The 15,412-nt window shown below is 42.9% G+C and overlaps 1 protein-coding gene and 1 long non-coding RNA gene across 21 annotated transcripts in view; one reads left to right on the forward strand and one right to left on the reverse strand.

Annotated features, from left to right (window-relative positions):
* The window catches only part of RBFOX2 (RNA binding fox-1 homolog 2), a 286,269-nt gene that overhangs the window by 217,263 nt on the left and 53,594 nt on the right, over positions 1-15,412 (reverse strand). The window contains exon 1 of one of the 20 annotated variants that reach the window (XM_081796238.1): positions 2,014-2,086. The exons of the other annotated variants lie outside the window; for them this stretch is intronic. Within the exon in view, the coding sequence (XP_081652364.1) occupies positions 2,014-2,055 (42 nt within the window). The 5' untranslated portion in view covers positions 2,056-2,086. Of the gene's footprint in view, positions 1-2,013; positions 2,087-15,412 lie in introns of those variants that run through there. 20 annotated transcript variants of the gene reach the window in all.
* Positions 13,633-14,602, forward strand: LOC132693799 (uncharacterized). The gene is made up of 2 exons (XR_009616966.3): positions 13,633-13,839; positions 14,448-14,602. It is a non-coding gene; the product is annotated as an uncharacterized LOC132693799 (long non-coding RNA).

The following is a 15,412-nucleotide window of genomic DNA, read 5'->3' on the forward strand; positions in this document are numbered from 1 at the left end:
TAAATGACTGGACCAAGGCCAAACAGCTAGTAAATGGTAGGGCCAGAGCCACAGTTCTAACTCTGCTCTTCCCTTGTATGGTACGCGGTGACTCAGCCCAGAAAAGCATTCATCCCTAGGCCAAGCAGTAGGGGAGGTAAAGTGCACGCTCATCTACACAGCAGCCTGGCTAGACTGCTTCTCTTCCACCAATGGGAATAACTGAGAGAGAATTCACCTTTAAAATGCAGTAATCGCCCAATCACTCCCATTGGTAGAAGTAGTGTTTCTTAAATTTTAATGCGCATACAGGTCACTGTCGGATTATCTGGTTAAAAATGCAGATTCTGATGCAGTGGGGCTGGGGTGGCGTCTGAAAGTCTGCACTTCTAACAAGCTCCGGGGAAATAATGAAGCTACTGGTGTTTGGACCACACTCAAAATAGATTACACCCAAACAGCGGTCCCCAAATCTGGCTGATCGTCAGAATCCTCTGGGAATCCTTTAAAAACTGTAGATTGCTGCCGCCCCTCCCCCCACTCCTCGACATGCAGCGGTGTATGGGACCTTCTACCTCATCGCTCCGTAGTTCAAAGAAATGCATACTTACGAATGACCATAACTAGAGCAAGCATCGATTGAGAACGCAGCCAATAGGTCTAGGTGCTTTAAATATCAGCTTACTTACCCCTAAGCTCCACACTATCAGGTGGGTACTTCTAGCACTATTATTCCCGTTTATACATGAGGAAACCAACACACCACGGGACTGTCACTTGTCATTTGTCCAAGGTCAGTCGGGAAGTAGCAGAACAGGGTTTGTTCAAGGCTTGAGCCAATCTGATTCCAAAGAGTCTGTGCTCTCACACGCGCCACAGAATGCTGCTTCCCACATTACCCAATGGTAACGTCACGGATTTTAACACACTCTTGAACAAATAAATCCAAATGGGTCACCTCAGAAGATGTCGCCCTAGGAAGGCTCTGCTCTCATTCCTCAGATGCTGCCATCATTCAAAACGTTGCCACCTGCTAAACTAAACAATCTAAGAGCTCTTTATCTGCAACCGAAAATACCTTCAGAACCTACATCTAGGGCTTGAAATATCTTTAACTGGGATAAAAGCTTGTCATTTGCACACAGATTTGATTTTTTGACAACCCCACATGGGGAAAAGCCAGTTGTGAAGAAACCTCATCTGAGCAACTAGGTTATTTTTTTAAATAAAAAATTCGGTGTTAGGTATGGAGAATGCTCTCCTTATCTCTCATCTCTGAAGCTGATTCCAAATGAGAGTTCTTTATGTTTTGCGCAATGTCTGTATCACCAGAGCCAAAGCGACTATTTTGAAGGGCAGTGCTCGTTTGGATGCACAGATTCTGTTAGAGTTGTTTAAAAAAAAAAAAAAAAAAAAAAAAAAGAGCCTCTCAGTCATTCCAAAAGAAACACGTTTGCCCTTCACTAGCAATGCGAACGCGCAGCATATGTTCAGAATGACTGTCTTGGAGCATGCAGTTCTCCTTCCTGCTGCAAAAGCAACTGTTTTGATTCTCGTTCAATTTTTTTTTTTTTTTTTTTTACATAAGAAGTACGTTTTATTTATACACACCCAGCCACAGAAAAATAAATACGATAATCAGGCATTAATGAAGCATTTAGCTGCATGCAGCCCCATAAAAGGCATCATACAAAGGCAACTACATATCCAAAATGTGTGCACAAACAGCCTCACACACAAGGAATAAAGGCACACACAACTACAGGGAACAGAACTACAGAAAGATACCATTTCTACATTTCTAGATTAGCTCCTTCTTTAAACGGATATGTCCTTTTGCAACAAAGAAAATATTCTGCAAATTCAGAATGCTTTACAGATTTTTAAAAAGCAGGCATTAATGCAGATCAGCACAATTCCACACAACCAACCTCTCTGCTTGAACTGGACTCCCCACACCTTACTGAAGCCACAATTCCCCTGCACAAACTCCCACTCCACCACCCCCCCACGCACACCCGACTCCCCACCAACCTCACAGGGGTTCCTGGGCTGGTCCATGGAATCTGATGACATCACTCTCTCTTCCTTCCTGGAATTCTAAACCCTGCTGCTCTCCCCTTGCACAGAGCTACCATCTCCATGGCAACCTCACCTCCTCCTGCTTCCCTATTGGCTTCATGGAGCAGGATACACAAAAAGGTTTTCCGTTTTCCCCCCACCGCCCGCGCCCCCCCCCCCCAAAATGATGCTTTCAACAGGAACCTGAGCTAAATTTAGCTACTTGGGATTCAGAGTCCTATGACTAAGAGAATACAGAGAAACGTCCTTCTTCCTACAGTCCACGAGCCTCTCAACCCCACCCTAAAGCGGCTGCTTGACCTCCTGGCCCCCAACCCAAAAGCAAATGGCAATTCCTGCTGAGCATTCAAACGGCCAGACTGCCCCCGCACCTAAGGTTGGTACACAGAAAATTCTCACACCCGCCTCTCCTCCCAGGAGAGGGGGAAAAAAAGAACAAAAATAAAAGTATGCACCAGTCAAAAAAACAGTTGGGACATTTCATGTACCGAGCATCAGACTGCTGCCTGCTTCCGTCCCGAGCCACGGACTGGGAACCCCGTGCGTAAAGGCAGAAATCTCTCAACTCGTACAACCAGATTCTCTTGCTGTTTGCTCAGTATTATTTCCTCCCCCGGAGGAAACACGCTAAGCCTGGAACCACAAATCCTGGGTCCAATTTTCCATCCCAGGGACTGACCTGCTAGGTAAACTGGAGCCAGTTCTCACATCCCTCATCTACAAGCAGCTCCCACACAGGGAGGTTATAAGAATTACTCACAAAATTAATGTAAAGTAGTTGGAAGTCCCTCGGCCGAAGAGAGACTGAATAAATAGAGAGTAAGCCGACATCATTAGCAGTGAAATTCCTGTGGATATTAACAGAAATTAATAAGCCCCAGAGGAAGAACATGAACTTCTAGAAAACTGTCCTTCCAGAAGCACAGATATGCCACAAAATACACATCATTTCTTGAGCCACAGAGAGTTCCCCAAACAGCGTCTACTTCTGGTAAAGTCCAGCTATACTCCCCTCACACACCAGCCAATTCTGACTAGTGCTCACCGGGAGCTACCCCTACTTTTTCTCTGCTTAGTCCCTAAGTCTCATTTTGAAACCGCTGCTCATTCTCCCTAAATGACAACTACATATACGAGCCAGGGCCCCATTTTCCAGCTCAGCTGCCCCCTGCCCGTTCTAGGAAGGTAATCTTTTTTCGGAGCCACATTTGACAGCTCAACACGGAATCAACCCAGTGGCTACATCCTATATGACTCCAAAGGACAAAGCATCAATTGTAACCAAGTAGGAAAGGCTCCAAGCAGGTCAGAGCCCTGTAGTATGAAAGGGAGTCGATTAAAATAAGACACACCCAGGAAAATTATATTTTCGGTTTGCAGGGCAAAGACTCAGCTCCAGGGCACCAATTCTGCAGCCAAAAAAACAGACATGAAAGGAAAATGATTTCGTAAAATAAGTAGTCATTGACCCTAAACAGAATTTAAACAATTTGGAACATTTAGGCAAGTCAAAGTCCCAAATGCCCACTAGTTAACGCACAGGCATCCAGAATAGGCTTTACAACTGTTGTGGAAAAGGATGCAGTATTTGCTAACAAACGGAAAGCCACATTCTGGGGGAAGGAGAGGAGAAGGAACTCAGCCGCATTAGCCCATCCTTGAGCTACGTGCTCTCCTAGCTCACCTCTTATGGACTCCTAACGAGCCACCCGTGGGTGAAACCCTTCCTTATACACCTTCCTGGGGTCAGATGGCTCCAGGAGCTACGATGAGCACTCTTCTAAAAGACCTTTTTAACACTCTTCAAATCAAACAGAAGGTCAGTCACCTTACGCTACAACGGGAAGAGTGCAACACAGTTTCCAAGATGCCCATCCAATCAATTACTGAGCTTGGTTTATGTTAGTTATCATCAGGAAAGCCACCCACAAGGGTCCGGGCTAAGTGGGCCACTGCGGTGAACACAGCTCTATTTATTTACCTGCTCGTTTCATTCATACCGGCGTTAGGTGCCCTTACGACGTGCCCGGGAAGTTTTATAGGGGTTGTCATTCATTCTCAAAACCGAAAATCTGCAAGTGGTATACCTTCTTATCTCACTTTGCAAATGAGGAAACTAGAGTTCCGGAGACGTCAGCATGACCAAGATTATATAACTCATTATTTAATGTTTTAAAAAGCCAAGATTTTAACCTAGATCTGTTGGACTCCAAAGCCTGTGTTTTTTCTACTTGGCCTCCTATTTATAGACAGTTGAGGCTGGAAAGGGACATTTAAAAATCATTTCGTATCTGTGGTTTCTGATGTCATCCATGAAACGTATCATCAATATATTGCTCGACATCAAGAGCAAAATTATACTTTTCACATATTTCTGACAATTAAACCCTAAGCAGGCGCTCAATACTTATTAATTTATTATTCTAATCCTATTATTCTAAACTTCTGGACAAATGGCAATGATTCTACTCAGATCTTTTTAAATTAAAATTGGCTTGAGAAATTACATGCTGAAGAGAAATGACAAAACTTCAGATAACATATTATAGAATTTAATTTTATAATATTTGAGATGAACAAAATCATCACTCTTCTAATGCCTACACTGGTCCAGTCATAATGTCCTAATGCCCACAGTGTCATCTGCTGGTTTTTAATCCATAAACCCTAATGCAGTCAGGATCTATACATTAGATTTATGATTTCTAAATTCTGCATATAGAACCAGAGCATTTCAAAGTATTTCTCCAGGGATTCCACTAAAATTAAATCAGCTGATTAGAGAACCACGCTAAAGAGGCCAAGGTCATGTGTCTGGTACCCATGTGAACCAGTTAGCATCTCTCTCCTCTTGCCACAATATGCACCCTGTTGTAAATATACACCCCGGGTTTTACTGAGAAATTAATGCAAAGTATCACTCCTGAAAAGAAATTGTGAGCATATATCTACTGATGTCAAATATTATAACTGGCTTTTATTCTTTAGAAAGTAGCGATTGTCTTTCAGAACACATGCCCAATTGTTCATCTTTTCTTTCAATATTTACTGTGTACCTACCACATGCCAGCTCAAAAGGCTAGCACTGGAGGACAAATAAACAGAGTTAAGTGTATTATGTGACACAGCAGAGGTGTATACGGGTACGGTTAAGGGTCCACGAGACGAAATGGCTAACTCTAGAAGGTGCCATAAAGAACGAGCCCCAGGAGTTCGCTGAGGTAAATGAGGCAGGTCAGGGCCTTCCAGGAAGAGAGAGGAGAGATTTACAAAGGTATGGTCATGAGAGAACAAAGCAAACTTAGGAGAACTTTCAAGTATTTTGCTAAGGCCAGGCTGAGAATTGAGAGATACGGCCAGCTGAGAGAAGGCAAGGCAACATCTTTTAGATTTTCTACCTCATCCAGGTTAGATTTTCCTAAAACACTTACTTTGAGTTAGACTTCCATGGGGGTTGGTTTAATACCATGTGGAGAGTTCTTCTCCTTATAGTTTCCATGATAAAAATAAGGGTCAATAAAAAGCTTCTGCACAGCAGGGCACCTTGGTGCCTCATTAAGTTGAGCCTCCGACTTCAGCTCAGGTCACGATCTCATGTTTTGTGAGTTCGAGCCCCACGTCGGGCTCGCTGCTGTCAGCCTGTCAGCACAGAGTCTGCTTCGGATCCTCTGTCCCCCTCTCTCTGCCCCCCCTCCCTTGTGCTCTCCCAAAAATAAATAGTTTTTTAAAAAAATTTTAAAGCGTCTGCACAGCAAAGAAAATCATCAACAAAATGAAAAGGCAACCTACAGAATGGGAGAAAATATTTACAAATTGTATATCTGATGAGGGGTTAATGCAAAATATATAAAGAACTCATACAACTCAATAACCAAACAAACAATCCAATTACAAAATATGCAGAGGATGTAAACAGACATTTTTTCAAAGACATACAGATGGCCAACAGATACATAAAAATGTGCTCAATATTGCTAACCATCAGGGAAATGCAAGTCAAAACCACAAGGATATATCACCTCACATCTGCTAGAATGACTATTATCAAAAAGATAACAAGGGTTGGTAAGGATGATGAGAAAAGGGAACCCTCATGCACTGTTGGCAGGAATCTGAATTGGTTCACCCACTATGGAAAACAGTATGGAGGTTCCTCAAAAAATTAAAAATCAAACCACCATATGATCCAGGAATTCCACTTCTGGGGGTATTTATCCAAAGAAAACAAAAACACTGATTCAAAAAGATATCTGCAGGGGCGCCTGGGTGACTCAGTCGGTAAACATCCGTCTGACTTCAGCTCAGGTCATGATCTCACGGTTTGTGAGTTCGAGCCCCGAGTCGGGCTCTGTCCTGAAAGCTCGGAGCCTGGAGCCTGCTTCGGATTCTGGGTCTCCCTCTCTCTCTGCCCCTCCCCTACTCACGCTCGGTCTCTGTCTCTCAAAAATGAGTGTTTAAAAAAATTTTTAATAAAAATAAGCCCATGAAGCCCATGTTCACTGCAGCATTATTTATAACAGCCAAGACAAAGAAATAATCTAAGTACCTACTGACAGATGAACGGACAAAGAAAGTGTGTATATATACAATGGAATATTATTCAGTCATAAAAAGAAGGAAATCCTGCTGTTAGTGACAACATGAATGGACCTTGAGGGCATTAAGCTAAGTGAAATAAGTTGGACAGAGAAAGACAAATCACATATAATCTCACTTACATGTGAAACCAGAAGTGGGGTGGAGGAGAAGCAAACTGTTACATACAGAGAGCAGACTGGTTGCCAGAAGTGGGGTATGGGGAGTGGGCAAAATGGGTGAAGGTGGTCAAAAGGCACAAACTTCCAGTTACAAAATAAATAACGCATTAGAATGTAATATACAGCATAGGGAAAATAGTTAATAATACTGTACTGTATATCTGAAAGTTGCTGAGAGTAGATCTGTTTGTTTTTAAGTTTATTTAAGTAAACCATACCCAATGTGGGGCTCACATTCATGACCCCGAGACCAAGAGTCACAGGCTCCACCAACTGAGCCAGCCTGGTATCCCACTAAGAGAACAGATCTTAAAAGTTCTCACTCGGGGCACCTGAGTGGCTCAGTCGGTTGAGCGTCCGACTTCAGCTCAGGTCATGTACTCACAGTTCGTGAGTTCGAGCCCCGCGTCAGGCTCTGGGCTGACAGCTCAGAGCATGGAGCCCGCTTCAGATTCTGTGTCTCCCTCTGTCTGCCCTCCGCTGCTTGCACTCTGTCTCTCGCATTGTCTCAAAAATAAATGAACATTAAAAATTTCTCACTCATCACGTAAATAAATTTTCAAAGAAGGGTAGGGAGAGGGGGGTTGTTTGGGTGGCTCAGTTGGTTATAAGCATCAGACCCCTGATTTCGGCTCAGGTCATGATCTCACGGTTCATGAGTTCAAGCCCACACTGGGCTCTGTACTGATATTGCAGAGCTTGCGTGAGATTCTCTCTCCCTCTTTCTCTGCCCCTCCTACTCTCTCTCTTTCTCTCTAAAAATAAACATATAAACTTAAAAAAAAAAGTTCTCACTCATAAAAAAAAAAAAAGGCATAACTATATGTGGTCATGGATGTTAAACAGACTTACTGCGGTGGCCATTTCACAATATACACAGGTACTGAATCATTAGGCTGTCCACTTGAAGCTAATATTATACATCAACTATATCTCAATTATAAAAAAAAAAAAGGTCCAAATGAAGTGCATTCTTCTGAAAATGACACTTGTAGTGGCTGAGAAACCTTAATGGAGAGGTTCTTCTGTCTACAGAGCAAAATCCAAATTTGCTTCCCTATGAAGCAGTTTCCTTATTCGTCTCAGAGAACTGGTTTGAGAACTCATCAGTGCAGTGTATTCACCAATTTCCCTTTCCCACTGATGTCTGAAACTTACTGTGAATATGGGACAAGCAAGCTGAGATGAACAAAAGAATTTTCATGGCCCACACAGCAGCCCTAACACGAAACGCCTAAATGTAGGTGCACACCCACATTCGACCAGCTTTGCCGGGCAAAGGATTCGCATGCATATGAGGGAAAAGCTATCTACCAGCTGCAGCATTCCCTGAACAAAAGTCGAATCTAATGTTGAAGCAAACCTTTTAGTGAAGTGACTATACATACACAGAAATGGCTAATGGGCCATGAATTTCCTCAAAGAGAACCCACCCAGGTAACCAGCATCTAGGCAACAAACTACCACCACTCTAGAAGCCCCTCTCACGCATTTGCAAAGTCACTCCCATCAGCCACAACGATGACTTTAATTAACACCATAGATTTACTCTGCCTGTTTCTGAACTTTGTATAAATGGAGTCAATCACACGTCATATACTCTCTTCTGCTGGCTTCTTTCAGCCCACATTATATTTGTGAAACTGATCCATCTGTCGAGTATAGCAATGGTCCCATCCATTGTCATCACTGTAAAGCTCTCCATTGCATAAATGTATCATCATTTATTGAAAAACATTTCAGTAATATTGAAAGGCACTTGTGTTATTTCCAGCCTGAGGCTATTACTAAAAAAGCTGCTCTGTATATTCTTGTACATGTCTTTTGGTGCACATTTGTACGCATTTCTGTTGGGTATAAAACGAGTGGAATTGCCGGCAACTGGTTCAGCTTTGGCACATATTGCCAAATGCCAGTTCTCCAAAGTTGTACCAATTTACATTCCCACTAGCAGTACGTGAGTGTTCCTAATGCTGAACAACCTCACTAATGCTTGGAGATGTCCGCGTTTTTCATTTTAACCGTTCTGGAGTTAGTATAGTAGCATCGCACTGTGGTTATTTGCTTTACTCTGATGATTAATAATACTGACTACTTTTTGGGCACTTGGATATGATCTTTCGTGAAGTACCTATTCAAATCTTCTGCGCATTTTTTTTACTGGGTTGTTCTAAGCCTGACTGATAAGATTTCTTTTATATATTGATTTGTAGGAGTTATTTATATATTCTGGATACCGGCCAGATACCTATATTGCAAATATCTTTTCCTGAATTCTGACGTTTGCCTTTTTACTTTCTTAATGGTGTCTTTTAATGAATACGTATTCCTAACTTTAATGTAGACAAGTTATCACTTTTTCCCTTGATAGACAGTATTTATGTCCTGGTTGAAGTACAGAATATCATGAAGATATATTCTCGCAGTTTTCCTCTAGAAACTTAATAAAGTAGCATCTGAAATGTGTATTTTTTGAAATTCCCAGGCACATCATGTATGTGTATATAAACAAGGGAGGTTTTCTTCCACCAAACAGATCAACCAACTCAAACAATCTATGAATTAAGCAAGATCACACTAAATTAAATTCATTAAGCCCTCCTGCTGCCCAGAACTGAGTCAGGTGCTATAGGAGAGAAAAATGGTATGTGAGATCCCTGTCCTAAGTGAATGACACTCAAATATAAGCTGGGAGGATTCTGACATCAGAGCTCAAAAATAATAAATCATCTTCCACCATCCTGAGCTCTCCAAGCAAATTTCTATTTCAATAAGGAACAGCAGGACAAAGGCATTACGTTATTACTGCTACTGCCTCTTCAATACACACACCTAAAAACCACATCATTTACCAATTTTCCTAAGAGTACACCTAAGATCTTAATAAGATAACAGCTACAAATTCAGTATTTTATAGCCTAACTACCTAAAAGAGACAGCTGAGTCTGGAAATTATGCAATTTTTCCCGAAATAAAAAAAATCTCATCCTAGCTAGAGAAGAGTGGAGCAGAGAAGGAAAAAAATACATATGTATACACACAAATTCTCACACACCCACCCAAACATACATTTTTTTTCCCTCAATGTTTTCCAAATTTCTTACCCATAATTACTTATCCTTTTCTTCCTGCTCTTGGAGAGAAAGGTTACCTTTAAAAACCAAAAAAAGGGGTACCTGGGTGGCTCAGACGGTTAAGTGTCTGACCTGGGCTCAGGTCATGACCTCGTGGTTTGTGAGTTTGAGCCCCGTGCCGGGCTCTGTGCGGGATAGCTCGGAGCCCGGAGGCTGCTTCGGATTCTGTGACTCCTTCTCTCTCTGTCCCCTCCCCCGCTTGTGCTCTGTCTCTGTCTTTCAACAAATAAATATTAAAAAAAAATTTCTTTTTAAACAAAAAGAAGTAGAATAAAAAGAGCCTCAGTGAGTTAGGAATCAAATATATATGACCCCTTTATGAGAGGTAAATTTAGGAAGGTCGATTCTGGGATGAGAAGTTGAAGGGGTTAAAGTAAAGAATAGTCATTAAACCAATTCAGATGAGCAGAGAGTTTTTAAACCAGAGTCAGAGTTTTCTTTATTCTATTTTGTAACGAGCCTCAAAATAGAATTGTGCTACTCTTCTAAACATGTAGAGCAGGAGGGAAAAGAACAAGTCTGCTCATTTTAGAGGTCAAAGTAGACCAGATGCTTCACAGGCTGGGCTTCTAGGCCTTAAGCATATTTTCTGAAATAATGCAAAATCCATCAGCCGAATTTAAGGGAAGACCTCAAGATAAAATAGTTTACTACCTTGTTTACAAGATTAAAAAAAAAAAAAATCTATGAGATTAAAATTCTTTTATCCAGAAAATTTTCAGTCATTCCTCTGACCCAAAATAATAGGCAAAGGCTTGACCAGCCAAGAGCTGAGCTCTTTAACAAGAACCACAATTTCCCATGGTATTCATTCATTCAACCAACTTTTATGTTCTGTATATTTAACTATGGTCCCATAATCTAGGGACCACGTATACAGTGTGGAAAACTGACACAGTCCCTGCCCTCGTGAAGTTTAGTCAAATAGCAGACAAAAACATTGTACCACATAAATAAGTAGTTCTAAATCATGGTAAATGTCAAAGAAAATTGGGTGAATGTACTTTAGGTTAAAGAAGGCCTCCTTCAGAAGATGACTTCTAACCACTGGAAAAACAACGAAAGGAGTCTTCCTGGTGATCCCAACCAAAGATGCCTGGTTGATTCCCCTCTAGCAATTCCAACTCACTCTTCCAATTTCTAAGGCCGCCTCTACCTCCAATCTATCCCTGCATTCTGAATGCTGCCTCGGCTCAAGCAAATCAAGAGTTCATGGGATGGCCTCCCTGAACTAGAAACTACAACTGAGGGCCTCTCTCCGTACGGGGCTGACAGCAAAAGTGCCTCCCAAAGACAGCAAGGAGCTGCTAAGGTGGAGCGGAGGTCTCTAGAGGGCCTCCTGTCCTCTCCTTCCACCCTGCCTTCGAGGATGAGCGAAGGTGTCTGAATCAGAACCTCTGCCTTTCTACCCTTTCACAAGTGGCTCTTGTACAACTGCATGGGAATCTATAATTATCCCAATAAAAATTTCCATTTTAAAGAAAGCAACTTTTGGAGGCTCAAAGCCTCTCTATAAACAGGCATTATAATTAAATGGTTCACCTCCTTCCTCTCTCCGGTATCAGCTTTTATATGTCTGAGGCAGAAAATCAGCACGCCTAAAAAGGGAAGTCGACAGTAAGTTTTACATGATCTTTACAAAAGCTTAACCACTACACTCCCCTTAGAAAAGAAATTCTTTTTCGGAGAAGAGTTTAGGACTTCTATGGAACTCAGAGTGTGAGAGCACATATACCACCTTTGGATCCAGAATATAATGGGTTGAAGCCATCTATGACACTGGCCTGTGTGACACTGGGCCAGTGCAGTTTCCTCCTCTGCAAACCAGATGAAGGCCACCACACCACAAATTAAGGGAGGTAATGGAGGAGTCTGATACTTGGCAAATAATAGCCACTCAAAAGACAAACAAACACACCTTAGCTGCCTTCCCTTCCTGCCTAAAGGGCGATTTTAAAAAATAAAGTGAAGAAGGAAGAAAGACACTACTGGTTAATTGAGAACATTATTACAAGCAGCTGATGGTTAAAAACACCAGGTAATTCTCTGTTAGCTTCAATGTCATATTGCTAAGGCTCACTCATAAGAAGGGTAACTGTGTGACCTAGCTTAAGAAATCCCAATTTTAGGAGCTCCTGGGTGGCTCAGTCGGTTAAGCGTCCGACTTTGGCTCAGGTCATGACCTCACAGTTAGTTCATGGGTTCAGGCCCCGTATCAGGCTCTGTGTTGACAGCACGGAGCCTGGAGCCGGCTTCAGATTTTGTGTCTCCCTCTCTCTCTCGCCCATCCCCTGCTCACACTCTGTCTCTTTCTCTCTCTCAAAAATAAATAAACTTTGAAAAAAAAAATTTTTTTTAATCCCAACTTTAAACACTCATCCATTATTCCCACTAACATCAGATTATCCCAGAAATTCATATTATTTCCATTTCCAAACTGTATCTCCCAGACAACCTCACTATCTAGAAACAGCATAAAGAGGCGCCTGGGCGGCTCACTCGGTTAAGCATCTGACTTAGGCTCAGGTCATGATCTCCCAGGTCATGGGTTTGAGCCCCGCGCTGGGCTCTGTGCTGAAGGCTCGGGAGCCTGGAGCCGGCTTCAGATTCTGTGTCTCCCTCGCTCTCTGCCCCTCCCCACTCGCACTCTGTCTCTCTGTCTCAAAACTAAATAAACATTAAAAAAAAAAAAAGACTAGAAACAGCGTAAAAATTTTTCATTGGACAATATATTCCACACATTTGTTTCGGCGGGAAAAGTGCGATCACCATACTTACACAAGGGCAAAGGGGACACTGAAAAGTACAGACAGGTCAGCAAAACAAACCTATGTCGCTGGGAACTTTATGCCTACATAGTATTTGTCCATATTCTATCTGAATAAATTCGCATTTATGCAACCACATGAATACAATAGCCAAATGGATCAGAATAAAACTACAGGGACCCAGACAAAACCCCGGGACCACATTCTGCAACCATCAGCTAGATCCAAAAGACTGAGATTCAAACACCAAGCATACCCTCAGTCTAAGAGGCATCTGTGCCAAAACAGAAGATCAAATTTAGGTATAAAATATATCCCTGGTGGAGTCTGGAAGGCCCGTAAGAACAATTCATTGTCCCGGCAGCAGAGCGTCACCGAAAATCCTCTCTTACACTCAGCAGAGCACCTGCAACAGCTGAGAAGCTGGCCAAGTTCAACAGCCATCAGGGCACAGAAGGCATGCTCCCTTGGCAACAAGGCTGGGCTCAGAGTGCAAAACACCTTTCTATTCCTACTGGGTTGAAAATCACTGCCAAACCTGCCCTTTAGCCAGAAAGGGCCAGCAATAACTCAGTTTATAATGTGAACAAACCATCTACCTGCAGTGTTCTGAACCTTTTGGAAAGAGTGCAGGATTGTGAGGAAAGGGGGGGAGAAAATGAACGAATGAATGAATCAATGAATCAATGAATAGTGGCTTGGTCTTCCAAATCTGCTTCACATTCTCATGTTCCCAATACCCATTTCCCGCAAATACGTCCCGGGTCCAGGAAGAAAGTCTTTCAGCATCTGCCTTTAATTTGGCCCTTCTACCCTCCTCCTTCCTCCCCCCCTCTTTTTCTCCTCTCCCCTCCTCCCAGCTCTTACCCCACAAGGAATAGGGAGGAACGAAACACACACACACACACACACACACGCGCGCGCACGCACACACGCGCGCGCACACACACACACACACACGGCTCCCTGTGAACAAATGGAGAAGAGATCAGACAGGAAAGGAGAAGAGAATGCGGAGGTGCACCAAACAGGAGGAAAGGGCAGTTCGCACAACGGGGCACAAAGAGAAGCCAAGATGGCTGTCCCCGAGCTCCAGCAGGCAGGGCTGTTTCTGATTAGGTGAGTACAATCGCAGGGCTGCACAGGAAGCGCTCGAGGGGCCCTCTTGGTCTGCCCCATCCCAAACACACTGAAAACCTTTGTACTGTAGCAGGCCCATCTGGAATCAGTTAGGACCAAGCTCCTAGCAGGCCTTGCCTTTAAAAACATAAAATGAAATGAAAACTCCCTAAAACCACTGAGCTGAGCTTTTCCCGCCCGCAACTTTCTCATCCCTTCCCCCCAAATCACCCTTCGGAGCACATTTCTCCATCTCCCATTCGGAGGTCCCCTCAAACAAAAGAGTCATAAAGCATTCAGAGAGCTAACATCCTCCCCGGGCCCAGGAACCCCCAGAAAATTACAGCGTTCGTGCAACTGAAATACCTCTTTACACAATTCTGGGATTTTTTTTTTTTTTTAATGTTATTTTTAGGAATTCAAAGTGGCCTACTTTTTTCTGCATTGAACGAAGCGGATCCTTTATGAAACTTTTTCGTTCTGTTCTGTCTTCTACATCATGCAAAGCGTAGAAAGACAAACTCTGGGATAATTCTCCTAGGATTCAAAAGGGACAACGTTTTCCTACTCACATTCCTAAGTTAAATTGCCAATATTTGCTTCTGCAGGAATCTGATTTTCACCGAAGCTTTCTACAAAAACCAAGACTTAAGACTTCTCCAGTAGTGTGGTAAATGCCTAGAGCTAAGATCTGGGAGACCAAGAGAACAGTCTTGATGGCCATGAAGTAGCCACGTGGCTAGGAATAAATCATGTAACCTTTCTGGGTCTCTGTTTTTCACTGGCAAAACATGGGGCGGGGGGGGGGGGGGGTATGGCAGACTCAGTAAGATTACTCCCAGCACCACTACCCCCTCCAATTCCACACACCTAACAAAAATAAGCCTACGTCCACAACTAGCCAGCGGCTTCACCTAGGAGTCAGCACTTGAAGGCAGTTTTCTTTTGCCCGCAAAGACCGTACAGAAAGGTGTTGGGTGTGTGATGGCCCATGGAGAATGGGCAGGGCCTGCCAGCTAGCACACTTCTATAAGCCACGTTCCCTGTGCTCCTATTGCCTGGCGACATCATAACCACGGCAGGGGGTAAAACGGCAAAGGCAAGTACCAGGCTGGTCATCTGGGCCCGGCAACCTGATATCAGAGACATATGGCACAGAGACCGGGAGAGTTCAATTCACAAATAAACCACCGAAATACAACTCTGTTCTTTGCGCTCAGAAGCGTCTTCTTTATTTAACTGATCTCAACCAATATTTATTGAATCTACCAAGAAGGCTAGATTCTCTGGGGAATTGAAAGAAAGGAGAAAAGAAAGAAAGAAAGAAAGAAAGAAAGAAAGAAAGAAAGAAAGAAAGAAAGAAAGAGGAAGGAAGGAAGGAAGGAAGGAAGGAAGAAAGAAAGAAAGAAAGAAAGAAAGAAAGAATCAGAAAGTACCCTATCCTCAGGAAATGTCTCATCTATTGGAAAGACACAGAGCAGTTCAAATTTGAAGGCTGGCACTGTAAACCACCTGAATTTATCACAGGGCTCCATAAATGTTAAGTAAGTTTACATCTACAGAGCTTCGAGAA

This window comes from Panthera onca, chromosome B4 (assembly GCF_046562875.1).
Source record: "Panthera onca isolate mPanOnc1 chromosome B4, mPanOnc1 haplotype 2, whole genome shotgun sequence".
Classification (NCBI taxonomy): domain Eukaryota; kingdom Metazoa; phylum Chordata; class Mammalia; order Carnivora; family Felidae; genus Panthera; species Panthera onca.